The following is a 21,011-nucleotide window of genomic DNA, read 5'->3' on the forward strand; positions in this document are numbered from 1 at the left end:
GTGGTGTACATAAACTTTATCCGGGAAAAGTTCCCGCAGGTTGGTTGGAAACAATAGTGCCACCCTTTTTTTTTATTCCTCCCTCCCTTTCAGATGTGGGGCCACATCCGTGTGCCGTGTTTGCAATAAATCCTTTTTCGATTGCGTTTGGTGGGTGGATGGGTGTCCCCTTCCATAAATAGCCTCCAGTTCCCCCCTTTTTTATTTTGTTTCGCTGGACTCCTTTTTCTTTTGAGTTCTTCCCACCGGCATCAGGAAAGCAGGAGGGGAAAACCCTCTTCATCTTTGTGATACGCATAGCGATACTAACATGCACCATGTCTCGTGCAAATATGTATTTGACGACATGTTTCGAACCGCAACCGCTTAAGAAACTGGTGGCCACCAACATCAGCATGCGGGCCTACCTTCATTTTGCCCCAGGCCGATGCACACCTTTTCCTGCGAGTGCATTATTGTCATTTTCTTGACTTTTTTATTTCAAGGGGGAAAATAACCCTCTTCAAAGGAACAAGAAAATCACGACAACCTACGCACGTGCTTTTTTATTCATAAGAACGCTTGCTAACGTTTTGCATAGGGAGGGCCTTTTCTTCCGGACGGACACGGAAAGGCTAATGAGTAGGAGGACGCTTTTCAGGGTATATCTTTAAAGAAAAATTGTTCAACCGTGGAATATGTGTTTAAGATATGGGACTAATAATAAATACTATATGCGTATAGTGGATCAATATTAAGCTAAATACGTTATGAATGAGAAGTAGTACTGTAGTACGGCAAACAAAATACGAAGCGGAACTGGGTTCGTAAAGCTTCAGCGCTTGACCAGTTATTAGCGTCAGCAATTGATCCTTTGTAGTTGATATTGTTTTATGAACTCTGGACGTTGGTTACACAGTCGATCATAGAGCGATCTTCATTAGAACCCTAGAATGATATTTGAAACGTCTGTTAAAGGAGCGACATTTCGAGCGATCGTATTAAAAAATTAAGACCAATATTTAGAGCGATTATTCTCAGGACTTTATGGACAATATTTGTCTCGTAGCTTTTTGTCTCGTAGAACCACAGTTGAAAGGGTCTCTCCTCCAGTGATGAACTATTGCACCGGGTTCGTTCATTATATCTAAATAACTACCGACCACCTCGCGAACGTTAGTTATCACACAGTTCATATTTGACAGTTCCTGAGGGAATTGAATTTTGTTTTGTTTTGAAGAAGCAAATAACGACAAATTGTTTTCTACGAAGTTTAGCTTACAACGGTGGGTGCACAAATTACTCAAAGTAACTACCCTTGGCATCGATGGCCGCCTGTATCCGCTTCCGGAACCTGGAGCAAGTCCGGACTACCATAGCTCTGGGTAGGGCCACAGAAAACTGTCTTAATTGTTCGCACTAACTCTGCTTTTGTGTTGCAGGACGTTTGGTTGGTTGGATCCCTTTAAACCATGCCCTACTCGAAATAGTACCTCGGGTTAAGGTCCGGGGAGCTGGGAGGTCAAATATTGGGGGTGGTAAAGTCTTAAAAATTGTTTTTAAGCCATTTTTGCTATTTGGCGGCCATATGACAATGTGCCGAATCTTGTTACCACGCATACGGCCTACTATTGGCTACTTTGGTTATTCAGGGGTTGACGTCCCTGTCTAGCAGCTTCACATAGCCGTCTGCATTCAGCCTCAAGCCCTGTCTTAAGAAATGTCGAAAAACTCATCGTTCCGTAAGCAATCCGACCGCCTGGTATGATCCTTCCGTTGTACATAACAGCCTCAAAATCTCCGTTGCGGACCCGGCGCAGATCATCATTATATACGTAATTTGCTTCCATAGATCCAGCGGCTTCCACTTATTAAGTTCACTCGACATTTTTTTTCCACTGTTTCCAAACACTTGCGGCTTTTGAATGGCGCATGGTTTGTTTTGATGCGATAACTCAATCACGAACTATTAACCAAATGGCCAAGTGTCAAGTTTACCGTGCACCTCATGTATATCCGGCTAGCTCGAACCCAAATTCAGCATTCGCATCAAATTTCCCTGTAGCATTGGCAGTTTGCAAGGAACCGCCAGATTGCACTCCAATCACTAGTCAGTGTAGGCGCAACCCACGCCACACTCTAATGATAGAAGTTTCACTGTCTATTTGCATATCTCACACGATGCCTCAATCATACGCCGCCGGTGGGTGGTTGTCACTAATCACAGCGCGATCGCTTAATGGAGTGGGCAAACGTTAAGCCTACGATCAACGGCAAATCGCCGGGTGAATTGTGTATTGCGCTCATTTATTGGAATGTGAACTAATACTACGCAAGCGGGGGCTACAGTTTTGCTATCAGATTTCTCCATTGATACGATCGCTGTTCCGATGCGAGTATCGAGCCACGAGCTGCCTGCATACTGCCGATGGGAAGAAATCATTGCCCGGGCACCAAACAGTGTGTGATCGATCTTTCGCATTTCGACGAGACAGAGAGGAAAAAACAAACGGCGCTCGAGACACACCACCGACCGACCTGTATGACCACCGACAAATTGCCGGTGCCTTTAATTGCTTTGCGAACGGTTTTTGAAGTGATTCCGTTGTGCATTCCGTTGCGTTTCGCTTACCAATTAGTGTTGGTAGTGCATCATAATGCACAACGTCGTACGATTTCTCCCGTTCAATCGGTAGACAGCTGTAGTGTGCGGTTATTTTATGGTTAAGATTTCCTGTTTGATTTTCATCAATTAGAATGTTCGCCATGTTGCTATCATTTAGTATGAAAAATTCATTTTATGTGAGTTTATTTAGCATTTACATGAAAGATATTCTTGCTTTATATTAATTACTATTTTTTAATCCTTGTTTTTCAGATATCGGAACGAAACGAAAGACATAGAAACAAGGCTAGGACAATCTAAAAGCAACGATAGACGACAGCAGCATCAAATCGAAGAGTGACTCTCAGTTAAAGCAAAGTTAAAGCAGCATCGGCCAACATCTAACTGATACAGGAATGGAGATTATCAGACGAAGAATAGTTTTGTTCGTGGCGTAGTCGGTGGAGTTAGCAGCCACTAGAACCAAACAAAAGCACGAAAAACGATCGATAGGTTAGCAGCGCGCACAGCGAAGCCTAACATTAAATCACCCAGAAGAGAGCAAGTGCCAAACCTTCATGTGGCCAGCGTCAGTTCTGTACCGGGGCAAGCATGATACCGCAAAAACAACCCCCGCCAGCAATAGTAGCAGCATCATCGTCGTCAGCGCACCAAGAGTCCGTGAATGCTAGTGTCAGCGGGACGAACAGTAGCAGCATGACAACGACCGTCGTCGCCGTTAATACCGGTCCCGGAACGGCAGCGACGGTGGGCTCAACTTCCGGGACGGGTTCGACGCTAGGCAGCAGCAATACCTCCACCGATCGTACCATGCTGGCGGAGAAAAGCATCGTTGTGCAGAATGCGACGCCACGGCAGCATCCGAAAAAGCGAAAATTTGATCTCGCCGAATTGGAGGAAATGGAAACGCATCGGCCGGTACCGCCACCACCATTACCAGTGCCACCTGCACCTACTGCGTCACCCTCCGGGGCCAATTCGGGGAAGCAGGAGGCACAACCGATGGATACTGATGGCGGAGGAGGAGGAGGTGCGGGCGGTGGTCGTGAAGATGATCGAGATGGAGGCAATCGTGGCGATGATGCGGAAATATCACAGAGGCCATCGTGTACCACCGGAACGGCGGTATTTAAGAACGGTGAATCGGAGGAAAATGGAAGTTTTGGTGCAGCATACCATTACGGTGCTACCAATGGGAATTTTGGTAGAGACAGTATCACCAGCAGCCACAACCATATGCCGGCAGACGGCAGGACAGTGAATCAAAACACGTACGACAGCATGATACAATCGGAACGATTGCACCGTGAACTGCCGGTCGGTCGGGATCGGCTATTGAACTGTACTGGCCATCGCTCGCAGGCGAGCAGTAGTCCCGGCCAGGGTGGTTCCACTATTGTTACCACCGCGAGCAGTAGTAGCAATGGCGGTGGTGATTTGACGACCACTCAACAGCAACGACATCGTGCCAGCCCGGGTAGTGCCGAAACGGCAATGATTAATCTTACATCCGTACCGGCGACTGCAACGTTGTTAACGATGGTACCGACAAAAAGTAGTGGCAGTCATGTGAAGACGCACCATTTGCATCAGCAGCGTCCGGGAGGAGCGGGATCGCTCTATGCGCATCAGGTTCACCTTCATCAGCAGCAGCCGCTGCCGCTGTCGAACGTCGGAAGCCAGAGTCCGGGCATGATCGCTGCCAGTAGTAGTAGTAGTGGTAGTAGCAGTAGTAGTATAAGCTATACTAATAATACCAGTAGCATTAATATTAGCAATAGTAACGGTGCCACTTCGACCTCCTCCTCCTCCATCGCCACGATGAATCGATCTCAGAGCTATACCATTTCCACGATAACGCTGCAACAGCCATCACCGTCGAGTACGGCGTCGCCACCAGGTGCCATCGATCCATCCAGCCAGCTGCTTCAGCAACAGAATCAGCATACTGCTCACCATCAGCAGCAGCAGCAGCAGCACCATCCAATAATAGCACATAATCGGCAGATACTGCTGGCTGTCGATCCCGCTACAATACGACACCATCAACAGCAGCAGCAGCAGCAGCAAATTTTACGGTTGCAACCTGCGTCCACACCACCCGATACGTACTACATCAGCAATAAGAAACTCCACACGACGCCATCGTACGGGTAAGTTGTTATATTGTTGAAGGAATTGGAATAAGAACTAGCAAGAACAAGAGAAAAAAAACGGGCTTGCGTATAAATATCTGCGCAATTTGTTTGTTTTTCAATTCTGAATGTGTAATAGGAGGAACACATTTGGAATTGGTAAACCGCAAGAGTAGCATGCAGATATTGTGCTACTATAAATATTATCCCCACTATCGGTACAGATTGAACCTAGAAATCCGAGCAGTACGTAACGTAGCGTCCTCTCATTCATAGCGTGTCTTGTTTCATCTCTCGTCCCAGCTTCTTCGAAGAAGGTTTGGATTTTTGCAATGATGATCGTGTGAATACTAACATTACCGTACCGTACGCTTCCTTCCGTACATCCTCTGAGTTCGTGCTCTAAAATTTTCATCGTACGATAGTCAATTTGAATATACTATCCCTTGTCTTTTTCTACCTCTGCATACCCCTATCATCGCATACATCTCGTTTCACAAGCAGACATCGTAAAATTTCTCATACATAAACAATTGAAGATTGTTCGATTCCCTTTGCTCTCCACATGATCGGAATTGGGATCGATTTGGTTACTCCCGTGTGCTATACTTACCATGCGCGTATTTGTTCCTGTTCCTGCATTCCAGCTCACCTGGAAGCTATAAACCTTCTCCGACACCGCCATCTTCGGGTAGTGTGGTTGCCACATCGACACCTTCGCCCGTACATCAGATCGCAGCAGCAACATCGTTCTCTGTTCCCCAACATCACTACCAGCAACACACCACCCTGCACCAACCGCCGCCAGGTCAGCATTCCCAGCAGCAGTTCCGCCAACAATCACCACCGTCATCCTCGTCGACCGCGACGTCTCAGCAGGATGTTGTAGCATTATCCTCTAGCAGCCAGCAGTACGGTGGTTCTGCCAATGCAACTGCGACACCCACCACCCCACTCATTGACCTCAGCGAGTGGATTAATCATCGGGTGTTGGCACGACGGAAAGATGTTTACGATTCTGGGCGCATTCGTGCTACGTCGTCCGCACCGGGCACCGTTGTTATTGGGTTCGATCAGCCCGAGGGCAGCCATCAGACGTATCAGGGCGTGCTGGAGGACACGCACCGCCAGCAGGACATCATCGACGACGTGTGTCCATCGCTTGCCGATCTGCAACCGGGCGTGCGGGTCTGCGTTAGGGCAACCTGCGTTCATCCACATCCCGTCGTATCCAACGGTGGGGACGTATTTATCGAGGGCATTGTGAAGGAAGTGCATGGCAACAAGAAACAATTTACGGTCCAGATTTTGAACCCCTCTGTAGGAGACAAGCAGGAGGTATGTTTGTAATGATTGTGCTGATCTATTTGCTATATATTGAAACCCTTTTTCCTTTCTTAAATTTTCTTTTCGATGTTGCTGCATACAGCTGCGAATAGTGAAACGAGTCGATATGCGTCTGCTTAAACCACCTTGGTGGGATGAGCTGGAAGATGCGTTGGATAATTACAGCGGCCATACTATATCAGCCGGATCGGTCGGAGATTGTGGATCCACCAGGCGCACTACGATCGCTCTCGATCAGCACCGGTCTCAAGACGGCGACATTGCAGGGAAATCGCAGCAACCACAGCAACCACCCGCCATAGTGAGTTACGTGCTAGCAACCTCGGCAAACACCGATCATCTGCACGCTGCTGGGGCAAGTCAGCTAGTGACAGGGGTTTCCAGTGGAGCTGTCAGCGGGCAACCGTCTGCCACCATTATCTATACCAGTGGTGCAGCTTATAAAAATAGCATCAGCATAACGCAGGGACGCGGTGTAGCTAGTGCCGGACTACGATACGATCCATCACTGGGAGCAGGAACAACGCTGGAACAGCAGCAGCAGCAGCAGCAGCAGTTAAAGCAGCAGTTGCACGTGCCATTGCAGTTGCAGCATGTTATCCCAGCTGGAGCGGGTGAAGAGCAGCAACACCACTACCGTAGTGCCGCCACATCGCCATTCCAGTCCGTTCAGTTGTCTGAGCGTGATCGGGATGGAATGGAAACAGCGGCTTCCAGCCACTATACCGGGGCACACTCGCGATCCCATTCGCTCCATCATGTGTCTCACCCGGTACAGGTTGGACTGTCACCTGCACCGGCACACAGTAGCAACACGATTAGTGGAACGGCAGGCTCAGGTGGTGCTGGAACTAACAGCAGCAGCTCAGTATTAAGAACGCTCAGTCCGGATGATCTGCGCATCACGAATCGCAGCTACGATAACGAGAGTGACGATGAAGTGCGCAGCAGTTTTCCCATGGAAGGTGGTACGTTACACTATTCTTTGCGTCTCCAATTTTTCAGTATACTATAGATATAGTTATCTTCTTAATGTTGTAGAAACGGAAAAATACTCAGGCAGCAGCAAGCGAAGCAGTATGCAAAGCCGTGGAAGTACCTCAAGCTTACTGGATCAACGAAGTACACCTCGATCTCAACCTGCAACCCCAAGGTACCGGCTCGTTCGTATTCGCGTGGTCGTTTTATTCTCGTTAGCTCTAACATTTGTGACGTTGATTTAACTCCTTTATTCCACATAAACACAAAATTACGTAAATCAGATCTCAAGCGGCGACACCGCACCGGTTTAAGAAGGGAGACGTAGTATCAACTCCAACTGGGATACGGAAGAAGTTCAATGGCAAGCAGTGGCGCAGGCTGTGTTCGAATGAATCATGTTCGAAGGAATCTCAACGACGAGGCTTCTGCTCGCGGCATCTCAGCCAGAAAGGCAACAATGCACTTCGTTCGTCCACCAGTTCGGTGACGAACCATTTCAATAGGTACGTCGCTTTCGCCCAGAGGAGGACGCACCCCTACGCGAGAGTCAGATTTTTATTTTGAACCTTCCTGTATTTTGCATTGATATTTCTTCAACAGTAGTCGATCAAGCAGCAAAACGCAGTTGGATGAGGAAACGTCTCGAGATTCTGAAACTTCACCCCACTACCGTGTTGCGGGACGCTTTGATCAGGACGAAACCGATGCCGCTAATATGCTGGGTAAGTGTAACCGCTGGAAATGCAATCAAAATGGGAGTACGTGCTTGCTCATTTGTCGTAAGATCGAATGGTTTAGTGACGATCGCGCCCTCATGTATCGTCCATAGCTTTCATGAGGCCACCGGTCTGGTAGTGGCGCTAATCTTTCACACGTCAGGTTCGACCATCGAATCCGTAACGTCTTCGAATGCAGGACTCAACATCCAACCCGATGTGGAAATTTGCATCCAGCTTTGGTGGGAAGAAGTAGAGATTAAAACAACTTTTTCAAAGTTGCACAAGTAGCACACAATAATTCACTATTTTTTTAGTCATTCTTCTAAATGATACAAAATAGTCATTCTATCGAATTGATGCTCTGGTTGGGTAAAAATGGGACATGGCAAACCCTGTTTTGCCAGCCCCTGGCAAAAAAAAAGCTGGCCAAGACCTTTCATGGTTATTATTTACAAAAAAAGAAGAAATTTAAACAGAAAGATTTTTCTGGCATGATCTGAACGTCCCTTCATCTTCAAAATTTAAAAAAACAAAATTTTCCAAAAAACGAGAAAGTGCATCGAAAACCCCTGCTTTCTCATATTTTTTTTTTGAGCGTGTGTGCCGTATCCTGCATATCGAGTTTTGAAATGGTTTCTCAAATTTCTTACAAATAGAAAAATTTGTCCCAACAAATTAGAAGATAACATTTTAATCTACTTTGATTTGATCTGATGATATTGAGACTATAAAACCGGCAAGATCTACTGTTTGCGGTGTGATGAAAAACATAATACGGTGTGTAGATCGACAAGAATTGATCGAACGCAATAGCACTCTTTATCAGCGAATTTCTATATCATCGCATACAGCCACATGGGAGAGAGAGCACATGCGAGAGCAAACCATTTACCTGGAGAGAACTGTATATAAAGCTACTATACAGATCCCTATCCGTTCATCACAATCACGCGCATACTAACACACACAGCGTGGATGAACATCGATCGTTGAATCAACCGTACATAGAATCAAAACGGACAATGGGTCTTTCGGTGTAAATGTGCTTGTACTACGTCAGTGGTAGTCGATATCGTTGGGGCACGTTTCGGGCCGAAGGATTTGTGCCTGTTTGCTCGCTAGCACGCGATCACTTCTTTCAATTCAGTCCACCGGTGAAGCAGCACGTCGAGAGGGTTCAGAGAAATTTACAGCGAAAGCACATGTTATTATTTTAGAGTTAGCATTATACCGCGCAGGAGTGACAATAATTGTGAAGTGAATTATAATTGATTTTTGTTTTGCTGTAAAAGTTTCAGTGCAAAAATTATGAACTTTATGAACATGAACATGTACGATTTGCAAAGTGGAGCCGAGCTCTACATCAAATGTCTTTGTAAGTGAATTGAATTGTTCAACTCTGCATAAAGGTTTTTGCGATTTGTGAAGAAATTAGGAACTTCAAGTTCTTTCTAAGCTTTGCTTTTTTTCGTAACGGATACAACAGTAAACGGTTTCCGCCATCTTAAAAATTATTTTCTTCATCGGTGGAAGTGTATGAGTGAGCTAGAGTTTATTCATCAGAGAAATGTCAGTTTAGTAGTGTGTAAAATATTCATATATTTCACTAGTACATCTCACAGTAAATAAAAATTTAAACACTTATAACGGTACTTATAAATTTATGCACATCTGGGACGTATTTAAGATGCTTTGCGTCATATTTCTGGAAACAATTTTGAGCGCATTTTTTGACACTTCATAATACAAAATATTGATGTGAGGACAGAAGTGATGTGCAAATAAAGTATAGATTGTTTGCAATCAAAAGCAATAATGAATCCTTCTTCTCTCGTCTTCTCCCCTCGCAGTATCGCTCAGCAGTTCACGTTCGGCCACGCCGAGCAATTCCTTCTCGTCCCCAACGGGGCACGGATCATCCCCGTTAGCAACACAATCGCCGGTAATGATCGGTAACCGGCAGAACCTATTTCTGCCGATCGGTAGCCCGGCGCCGTCCAGCGAACTACATGGCAGTGTCGGTAGTGGCAACAGCAAGTACAAAACGAACACTCCGAGCCCAAATCCATCGCATGTCATTGGCGGAGCTATCGGCATTGGCGGTAGCGGCAGCACTGCCGGAAGCCATCACCATCCGTTGATACGTCCGGAGTCGCTGCGTCCAATACAACCGCCGACGAGCAGTACCACCGCTGCTCCGCCACCGACCGGTCATGCGACCAGTGTCATCCGGATGTCACCTCTCTATACCCAGCATTCGGCACATCCGTCGGCTATTTACGCCACCTATCCGTTGCATGGTGGAGCCAACAGTTCCACGGTGACACAACAACCGTCTCCAGCTTCTCAGCAGCAGCAAGTGCACGTGGAATCTTTATCGGCGAATGGGGTTGTTCAGCATCAACAACAGCATATTTCCTTACAACAGCAGCAGCAGCAGCAGCAAGAGCAACCACACGCACTGGTAACGACAAGTCGATCGCAACCAACTTCCGGCCAGGTTCAGCTTGTTTCGCAATCGCCTGTTCAAGCTCACCATCATCACACAACCATACAGCAGCAGCAGCAACAACAGCAGCAGCACCAACAACAACTATTACAGCAGCAACATACCGTGGTATTGACCAGCCAACATCAGCAGTCCTTAACGGTGCCAAAAAACGGCATTAGCACGGGTTCCACCTATCAATGGCATGCATTGCTTCCGATCATACATAGTCCGTCAGCGATCGCCAAGAGCAACCACCATCCCCATCATCAACACCACCACTACGCGCATATGGCGCACTCGCAGACCTATGGATCATCCGCAACGATAGCAGCAGTCTCTGCTGCTGGCCCTCCATCATCAGCGGCGGCGACGGTTGTTGCCTCACAACCCTCGTCGATTGGAAGCCCCTCCACAACGACAGCCAAGTCGTCTTCGTCGTCCACTACTACATCTTCGATGATCGTTGTACCATCCAAAATGTACTCTTCACCACCACCGCCGCCACCACAAGCAGCAGCAGCGGAGGATATGGTTTCCATCGACGATGACGACCAGGGAGACGATGATGTCTTTGAAGCAGAGCCCGTGAAAACAGTACCCAATACGAACAATTCCACCGCCGCGTACGGTGGCGATCAAACAAACAACCGATATGCGGCAGCAGGAGGAGGAGGTGACGCTAGTGGTGGAGCAGGAGCAGCAGGAAGCCATCAGCTTCTGCGTGGCATGGACATAGAAGCACCCGGCACGACGGTCCCCAGCGGTAAAGCCTGTACAAGCGAAAGTGCCGAATCAATCGCAAAGCGTCGGACACAATCGTGCAGCGCCGCATTGCAGGCGGCCGCCGTATCGAACGGTGCGGGAAGTGGTGGTGGAAGTGGCAACGGTACACCGAAAGAACCACAGAGTCCTTTAAGCAACAAGAAGGACGCTAAAATCCGACGCCCGATGAACGCGTTCATGATATTCTCCAAACGGCACCGGGCGCTCGTACACCAGAAGCATCCGAACCAGGACAATCGGACGGTGAGCAAAATACTTGGCGAATGGTGGTACGCGCTCAAACCGGAAGAGAAAACCAAATACCACGAGCTGGCGAGTGAGGTAAAGGAGGCACACTTTAAGGCCCATCCCGAGTGGAAATGGTGCTCGAAGGATCGCCGTAAATCTTCCTCCTCCGCGAAGGAGGGTGCCGCCGGGGGTGCACCGTCCAGTGGAGGTGTGCTGGTGTCGGCAGGCAGCAACAGTCGTGGTCGAATCGATTCTTTCGATGGTAATGATTCGTTCGACGAAAAGAGTCCGAAAACGCCATCGGATGTTGGGCTGTCAGTGAATGGACCTGGCGGCGGCGGTACAAACGATATAATTCCGCTGACTGTGGCACCGTACAACACGATTGACGAACCAGCAGAAAGCGCTGTACCATCGTCCGGCATGATGATGATGCTTCCACCGACGACAACGGCAAACCATGGGTCGGCAGCTTCTAGCAATACTGGAAACCAGAACCCTCCGGAAGCGATGATCGTGGATACAGCGGCGTCTAACATATCTACCCCACCAACGCAACGCTACACTGATAAGGAAAATCGGGAACATAGTGAAGATCAGATGGACATTTCCATCACGGATGAGCAGATGGATGAGGGTGATGGTGGTGGTAGTAGTGGCGCGGCTGGAGGTGGTATTTCGGATGAAGATCAGCATATGGCAAACGAAGACACTGGTTCTAAGTCATCCTCCTCTGCGCAACCAAATGACGTGGCAGAACTCGATCTGAAATGTGCCGAAAAGGTAAGCGATTCGGATGTGGAGGAAATCTCTGGCGGTAACGTTAAGGGCAAACAACAAGACCATGAGGAAGTCAGGCACAAAGTAACTACTGCTACATCTAACGCTGCTAGTTCTTCCACAAAGGTACGGTTTTTCTTTTGCCCATCGTATTTCTTTTTGCTCTTGTTTAACTTTACGAGTCTGGTGCCTGATAGGGAGAGAGAAAGAGAGAGAGAGAGAGAGAGAGAGAGAGAGAGAGAGAGAGAGAGAGAGAGAGAGAGAGGGGAAGAGTGATGGTCTTTTAAGTTTGGATGCGTCATTTGTAGTCATTTTATCGGCTTTTCCATTTTACAGGTTTCACAATCGACGGTTTCAAGCGATTACCATCACGGTAGTAATGGGGACGTAGCAACGGACTATTCGATCAAAACACTGACGACGGCAAGCAATGGAGGAGGAAATGCTTCCGGACCACCAACAACACCCGGTGGACCTAATTCTTCCTCTCTGGAGTCATCTACCGGATCGTTACTGACGTGCAAACCGAAACCAATTAAAGCGAGTACCAGTGTGCCGGGCAGCAACAGTTCCGGGACCGGAAATGCTGCCATCAGTTCGGGTGGAGATAGTAATGGTGGTAGTAGCATTACTTCTGGTAGTAATGCTGCTGCTGCTGCTACTGGACAGAGTGGTAGTATCTATCAGCATCATCACGCGCATACACACCATCACCACCATCATCATCCGATCGGATACGCGTACAGTAGTCCAAAAAATCCAGTAGGTGTTTCACCATTCCAGCCCACAGGTAAGTCTGAGCCATGTTCCCAAACCAGCAACTAGCAGGATGTATGTATGAAATTAAATAAATTTATAATATTTCAGGAGGAGCCTTCAAAACTATGCCTCAGAGCCCCAAAACCCTGGGAAAACAGGACCATCCGTCATATCTGCTTTCGCCAGCCTCGTCAACACCAACAGTAGTGTCTACGATCAAGATGGAACCAGCGGAAAATTTAACCACCAGCAGTAGCGCCCGCAACAATGTCGATACAATATTTAACTTTTCCACTGCCGCCATTAAGGAACAATATTTGCAGCAGCAACAGCAACCAACCACGCTTTATCACGGCAATGATCATCAGCAGCATAAATTGCTTCTTGCCGTAAGCAGCAACAACAGCGCGGCAGAATCCATGACGGCGGCAGCTGCAAACTCAACGTTGACCGTTACCCCACCGAGCAGCAGCTGCTCGTCGGAAAGCGGAGGAAGCAGCAGCAGCACCACCAAATGTAAATCGCTGTTAGAGCTTAACCCTACCATCTGTTACACAATTTCGAACATTAACGGTAGCCTTGCGACCACCAGTAGCAATGCAAACCTTAAGCCTAACACTACTAACGCAATAGTGATGAGCATGAAGAAAGGTAAACTAATCATGGATGTTGTGAACACTGCTACCACTACTTCTACTTCTACTATTACCACCACTAACACCGCTAGTGCTAGCGAACCTAATCATCATTACCAACAGAGCGGTACAAATACTACCGAAAGCAATCATCATTCGACTTCTCATCTAGATGTTGTTCATCATTCTAACCATCAGCTTTCATCATCCACGACACATTGCATTAATAGTAATACCGCTCGTTCTACTACTTCCGGTGTTGTTATCATCAATGCTAGTACCTGTAGTACGGCATCACTAACTACTACTACTATCATTAACTCTACTACAAATTCCACTACCGCAAAGCCTTCCTGTCTGTTTGATGTTGTAAATAGTGATAAGATTTCTGACTCTTCATCCGCCATCACCGCAAACACCGCCATTGATCACACGGCGAAGAAAACGTTGAATGTAGTGAATGTGGCTAATAGTCTGTTGGCTGCGGCTGCACCTGCACCGACAACATCCTGTAACGGAACAGTGATGCTAACCGGGACCGCTCAAGGGAGCAGCAGTACGGCAACAACTGCATTCATCATCAACACTCCTGGCAGCGGGACGGGCAATACTACCATCCTACGCCCTACTCAACATTCACTTCCAATTTTTGCAAAAATGACTAACATGCCAACATTTGTATCCGCAAACCACCAGCAGTTGCGTACTAATTGTGACGAAACGAACACTGGGTTGGACCAGTCTGCCGCTACACCTTCGATTGTCTATGAAACAATAATGATTGAACGTCCTGCACAACTGAAACAACAGCATTCAACGGCAACATCATTTTCGCTTCCGTCGAATGGAGTGTTGTTGGGGTCTGGTTCGAATGCTGCAGCGAACAGCAGCACCACGACGGCTACGACCCTACCGACTGGCAGCATTATTGTTCTGTCCCAAGCATCGTTAAACGAATTGTTGTTGCATGGCAGTACCTGTACGACAGCAACGGCCAACAAGGAGGACGACCATAAGCTATTACTACTACAAACCGGAGGAAGCGTCGTTACGTCGTCAGCCACTAACATTATGAATACGAACACCGCATCTGTGGCTTACTCTTCATCCATCTCCTCCAACTCCATTGCTTCCACTTCCCCGTCCAAATGTACTAGTGCTAGTGTAGTCAATACGAATGTGTGTACTAATGGCATTCCCAGCAGCAGTACTTCCCTCAATGCTGCTAACTGTATTGTTGTGTCTGATCATAACACCTTCACTGACAGAGCTGTTATTACTACTCAATCTGCTACTAATACTTCATCATCCAGTACTGCTACTACTAACAATGCCGCGAAGCCGTTGACGTATAGTATTAGTAAGCAGGGCATCACGACTACTGCTACCTCCTCTTCCTCCTTCTTGACCAATCATCACCCTCTAACCAATCTGTCGTCCTTCACAACCATTACTACCACCAACACCACCACCACTACCACTGCTTCTGCTCCCACAAACAATTCTACCATCATCAACAACCACAGCAACAACACGAAACAGACGATTATAATGATTAATCCAACAAATTCAACAGTTCTACCGATGACATCATCCTCCACGCCGTCATCGTTGACACTGTCGTCGGTTGCAGCACTACACCCGCTTCAACCGCCTGGTGGTGCCGGTGGATTCTCGATGCTGTCCTCCGCTGGCAATGGTAGCAACACCAACAGCTGCGCTACCGATCTGACGACGGTCAGCGGAACGAGTGGCAACAACACCACGACAACAGCAATCCTTACTTCAGCATCCCAACGTTTACCACCGGGCCGGCAGAAATTGATGCTATGTCCACAGGTAAGCGCACAGCGAGGAGACGCAGTCCGTGCGAGTCCCAAAGCTTTCAGATTTTGTAGTGCGAAAGCTTTATTGCTCATCAAGCTTAGTGCTTTTTTCTCCTTCTCGTTAGCAAATTTTTATATATTCAGTAGGATTGAATATTAGATTTATTACGCTATAAAATATTATCTCGCTTTCACCTCATTTGAAATTCATTTCAAACATCTCTATCTCCCAGCTCATATTAGCACACCTCCATCGTCCTGAACCTCCACCATCCTCGTGCACACACACACACACACACACACACCTTGTCCACACTGTTCCCTTTGCCGGCCACAAATCCCAAACTCAAAAACGGAAATTTAAAGCTCTCACAATCCCCACTCAAGCGTAGGCTGCAACAATGATTAAAAATGCCCTTTTCTTTGTAGTTGAACCTCGACCCCTGTTTTTCATCCTAATTACCTGGAATGCTGTAGATTACATAGCCAAACAATAGCCAAATTTCCACTACTAGTGTAGAGCCTAAGTAGTTTGCAACGAACGAACGATGTTGTGTCCGGTGGAATAGTGCTTTTTTTTTAATTCACTCCTGTTTCGTTACTTGCGTAGAAGTATTTAGCGGAGTGTATGTGCTCTAGAGATAGTTATTATCTACTTTACTTTTTTGTTATAGAAAACGCACCTTTAGTCTCGTAAAAGTTTTACAATTTTTCACCCAATCTCGTTCATAAATAGCAAAATTGGCTTATCGAGTAATGAATGAAACGTACGCCTTTTTGAACGATTTTTTACTGCTTCCTTTGGCTTACATTTTTTTCTCTCAATCTCCTTTGCTCTCTCTCTCTCTCTCTTTGTCTGGTATTAGTTCATATTAGTTGACTAACGGTTCTTCCAAACTTACTTACTTTATTACACTTCTCTCAATTCCAGTTTGCCCTAGTCCTTCCCGATAATCAGCAATTCACGCTGACCGATCGTTCAAAGATTTCGTTCGCAAATCTTTCCACCGCGACTATTAAACCGGCACAGGCCAACACAATCTTTACCGCCCTACCACCTTCTGCCTCGTCGTCCTGCTCCTCCACCGTCTCCCCCTCGTCCTCCTCCTCACCTTCCTCTACTGCCACCGTCGCTTTTGCACTAACACCGTCATCATCTTCCTCATCAACCTCCACTGGTGGTTGTACTTTGCGGCAGCAGGTCGCCAACAGTAATGGAACCATCCAGCCGGCGATGGCACAAGTGAAACTAACAAACATCCTCCCGACGACAGTTACACCACCATCTTCTTCATCATCCACTACTACTTCTTGCTCTTCTTCTTCATCATGTTCCACCTCAATCATTTCATCCTGTGCGTCGAGTATGCTAATGAAACCGTCGGCAGCAATAGTGGCCAATGCTGCCGGTACCGCGACCACCACTACTACCACTTCCTTTCCCATACAATATTTGATCCAAGGCAAGATACCGAATCTTCTCATCTCCACGACACAGGGCTATCCTTCGACCCAAATGCAACAGTCACCGCACCAGCAGCAGCTGTATGCAACGATCAAGCAAGAACCTCCCGAATCGCCCGGTGCGAAACATTTCCTGCCAGTAACGCCCAGCAGTACCACCACAACTACCAACATCGCATCTTCGTACAGTAGTGGTAGTAGTAGTAGCAGTAGCCACCAAAACTCTGGTTCTGGTGATGTCACTATGGCTGCTGCTGGTACACCTGGTACCGGTAACAGTGCATCCGAAACGGAACCCTCCAATGAGGAAGACATGATGGAGGAAGATTATGCTGGCGATGGTAGTGGGGATACTACCGGGGCCGAAGGAGTAGGTGATGGAGGACCTCCGGAGAACAAGAAGTTTATACTGGCGCCAACACCGGCACAGTTAGGACGCGCTCCACTACAACGGCGTCAGATGAGCAGTGGCGGTTGCAACAGCAATAGCAACAGTAACAGTGGTATGATGCAGTTGGATCAACAGCAGCAACAACAACAACAGCCACCACCTTTGAGTGGCAACAGTGTTGCTCAACAGCAGACCACACCGATGGAAGATGACGGTGGAGCAGACGATGCATCTGATCGGCAAACAGCATCGTCTAACGGTCAGAGCAATCACCATCAGCAGCAGCAGCAGCACGCCTCGATGCCGTCCGCTTTACCGACACCGACGTCCGCTTCGATGGAAGAGTACCACAGTCAGATTTCGCCGTCTGCCGCCAAGAAAGCGTTCTTCCGCAAGGCAAAGCCGGATGATATGGATAAGTAAGCAAGGGGCAGGGGTTAGCAAATGAGAGGATTTGGAATGAGGATCTTTGGAGAATGATTCAAATGGATTGTAGAATTTTGTATTCAGTTTATGCCGTATGCTAACAGTTCCACACGGTTGAATCGCAATTTTTTCCTAACTGAATACAAAATTTCATTATATGATTGCAAAAAACTCCACCAGCTCACAATAATTCAGTATCCATTTGAAAAATTCCTTTAAGTGATTCAACGCACTCCATTGTATCCATTGTATAAAACCTGTATCGTTGGGAAACTAACCTTCAAATTTACCCTCTTTCTCTCACTACAATAGCGTACTGAGACAGGTTGACTTTGAGAAAAAGTTTAAAACGCTACCCCAGTTCAAGCCGGAAGATTGTCACTCGCCCAGTGCCATCATGGCGTCGTCGCCACGTGTGTTTACGCAAAACTATCGCAAAAAGCAAACCACAACACACAAAACGCGTAAGTTTTGCTAAGTTAATTGTAAAAATTATTCTAACGTTGATGTTGGACACCCATTCGTTTTCTCCAGTACCGGATGATGATCAGCACAACAATCTACATTCGGATGGCAGCGTTCCACCGCTATCCAGCACGGCCACACCGTCCAGCTCGTACGTGATCGGGAATCGGTTTTTTGGACCGGATTTCAACATGGAACAGTACAAAGGTAAGGCAATATCGGTTCGGGACGCGCGCAGGCCGGTTCGTTGTGAAACAATTTTTTTGCATTCTTTTTTTTTTCTGCACGGTAGAAATGTCGGCTGAAATGGGACGTTCAGGAGGTGGTGGTGCAGTTGGTGGAAGCGGCGCGGTGGTAGGTGGTGGCCCAGGGCCCGATGATCGTTCGCCGCGCACACCCAAAACGCCATCGCAGCGATCGGTCAATTCGGCGGAAGAGAAGGGCCATCGAAAGATTCTCGAGCAGCGGCGCAATCTGGTAGTGCAGCTGTTTAACGAACACGGCATGTTTCCATCAACTCACGCAACAAATAGCTTTCAGGTAGGAGGATCCTGTAGTAGGAAAATGCATCTCTTTCGAATTTGTTATGCCTCTAACACCTTCTTCCCATTCCCAGTTGGCGCACAGCGACATATTTCCTAACAAACAGAGCCTGCAGCTGAAGATACGTGAAGTGCGTCAAAAATCGATGGCCCAGCAGCCCGGTTTTACGCCCCAGTCAGCTGGTCCCATTACTCCGACAGAAATGAACAGTGGTCAGTAGACAGTGATGGCGCAGTGAAGAGAGGAGAGGGCGACGAATTGTATCTGTTACACACGTGCTTTTGCAGGTCAGTCCGACGGCAACCAGCAGCAGCAACAACATTCATTACAACATCACCAGCACACGCAACAGCAGCTTCATCATAATCTTCACCAACCACAGCAACAGCAGCAGCAACAACAACAACAGGAACACAGCATCAACTGAAAATGCGCTCCAGTAGAATGATGATGGGGGGAAAACAAAAGGTAAGCCACAACACCTCCGAATTTGGCCGAAACGAGCTGGTTTCCTCGCGTTACGACAAAGAATTGCGGACAAGTATGTAAAAGACAAAACAAATTATACTCACAAATGCCAATATGCAGTTTGCATATTTAGGCGATATAATGCAACCAAAAAAAAAACTATTTGAAATGACGACGAAAATGTGTCGAAACATAATACGTGTGTCAAAACAAATTGTGGTGATGGTTTTTGCCGTTAATATTTTCGATATGAATTTAAAGCCTGTGAATAATTCCTCATAAATGTTTTTTTTTTTTTTCGTTGAGCCGATGGTTAATGTGTTTGTTAGCGGGGGTGGGTTGTAGATACGACCTTTACCCTTGAACTAATCCCTTAACGAGAGCAGCAATTAGAACTTGAATTCCACACAAACACATCCATTTGCAACATTTACTACAATAGAGTAGGGCAATCATTATAATAGCCAAACCGGAACAGGAAAACATAAAACATATAATCCAGCAAGAGCAGCTCACTCGCTACTATTACGCACGCTCCACAGTAAGAAAACCCCCCAATTTATATCACAAATGCAATGAACTTTTGAACATTGAATGCCTATGACAGACAAAGGATCAGACTGTTTCAGGGTACACGAAGTCCTACAGTTCAACCGCAGCCTCCAATTATGCTTTTTTTATAGTAGCTTCTTTTGCTCCAAGGGTATCCCAAGGAATTACAGACGCATTCCCGTATATTTTAGGCATCGAGTTACGGTTTTCTTCTTCTTGGTGGCTTAACCTACTCGGTCAGTATGCCGGCGATCGTAATGGCTTACAAAACTTGTTGGTAACCACGTATTTTTCTAAAAGAACTCTGAACATTTTTTTTTTGTAAATTCACACAATAAAATTCTTCTGCAATATTAGTTCAAAGCTGAGTTACAACTACGTTTTTTTTGCGTAACAAAAGACATTAATAATGTGTTTAATAATATAAATATGTGTAAATTGATTTTCTTTTCACACGTTATTACAACATAATAATGAAAAGGCAACACCTGTTTTGAAACGTATTGCAAAGTATGTGGAAAACGCGTTAGAAAAACCTCGGAACGAAGTCAAAAATATATGGAAAAGCGTCGGGGTACTCTGCAAGAACATACAATATTTTTGTATTGTACTCTACAATACGCAGGACTTAAGTTGTGTGGCTTTTTCGTAGCAATTTCCATAGATTTGGAGAAGGAATGTGCAATGTAATGTTGTTTGCCGACACTTGGTCGGAACAGCTGTAATAGGATGATTTTTTGTTGGGCATTTACACTGTACTTGATAGATGGGCAGTAGAAGGTTTGTATAAACAATAATCGATGATGAAGATGTAGTTTGTTGCAGTTTTTTTGTGGCGAAATGTGATGGAACTTTAAAACGCAACAACACAAAAAAACAAATTAGAAAAGCTTATCCCCTACTGTTAATTAAACAAATGTTTGCGCATATCATCTCCAACATGACAAACCGGGGTCGGCAAACAAAAGCGGTATAATGATTTTGATAAGGGCAGTCTATATATATAGTGCGTGTTTGATCACACAAATTCAAAAAGAGAGTGCAATGTTGTATGAGAACCCGTTTGTTTCGAGACACACCACGTCGTGTGGCAGTAAAGTAAGAAGAAGTATTTACAAAAAAAACGATAGCGTTGCAAAAGTTGTTTCCTTTTCGTTTTCCTTAATGTGTGTGTAAGGAATATGGGAACAGCAGCATGTGGTGATTTTAGTTTTAGTAAGTTCAATGATAACACACACTCACACTGTAGAGAACAAACGTTCTATAAAAAAAAGTTATATTCTCTCGATATTATTATCTTCAGTTCTGTTGATGGAAGCAATCAACCCAGGGGTTTATTTAGCGATATTATATTGCAGCGTTTCTCACACTGCACGCGGTGTTTGCTAGGTGTTCTGTATATAGTATACATAT

General features: G+C 46.4%; 1 protein-coding gene across 1 annotated transcript; it reads left to right on the top strand.

The window, feature by feature from the left end:
* Positions 1-3,120: 3,120 nt before the first annotated feature.
* On the top strand, positions 3,121-19,005 carry LOC126556555 (serine-rich adhesin for platelets). Its single transcript, XM_050211853.1, has 16 exons — positions 3,121-4,758; positions 5,388-6,078; positions 6,170-7,055; positions 7,129-7,240; positions 7,350-7,571; positions 7,669-7,790; positions 9,638-12,195; positions 12,406-12,859; positions 12,937-13,479; positions 15,040-15,302; positions 16,221-17,563; positions 17,883-18,034; positions 18,105-18,242; positions 18,328-18,575; positions 18,652-18,790; positions 18,866-19,005. Exons 1-16 carry the CDS (start codon positions 3,197-3,199, stop codon positions 19,003-19,005), a joined length of 9,573 nt encoding a protein of 3,190 aa, XP_050067810.1. The 5' UTR covers positions 3,121-3,196.
* The last annotated feature ends 2,006 nt before the right edge of the window (positions 19,006-21,011 follow it).

This window comes from Anopheles maculipalpis, chromosome 2RL, assembly GCF_943734695.1.
Source record: "Anopheles maculipalpis chromosome 2RL, idAnoMacuDA_375_x, whole genome shotgun sequence".
In the NCBI taxonomy this organism is placed as follows: domain Eukaryota; kingdom Metazoa; phylum Arthropoda; class Insecta; order Diptera; family Culicidae; genus Anopheles; species Anopheles maculipalpis.

What these genes read in the sequence shown, in the direction of transcription:
- LOC126556555 (XM_050211853.1), top strand. Translation starts at nt 3,197, where the DNA reads ATGATACCGCAAAAACAACCCCCGCCAGCAATAGTAGCAGCATCATCG. An exon ending in ACGCAACAAATAGCTTTCAG is followed by an intron (nt 18,576 to 18,651) that starts GTAGGAGGATCC and finishes TCCCATTCCCAG; the next exon opens with TTGGCGCACAGCGACATATT. An exon ending in TCCGACAGAAATGAACAGTG is followed by an intron (nt 18,791 to 18,865) that starts GTCAGTAGACAG and finishes GTGCTTTTGCAG; the next exon opens with GTCAGTCCGACGGCAACCAG.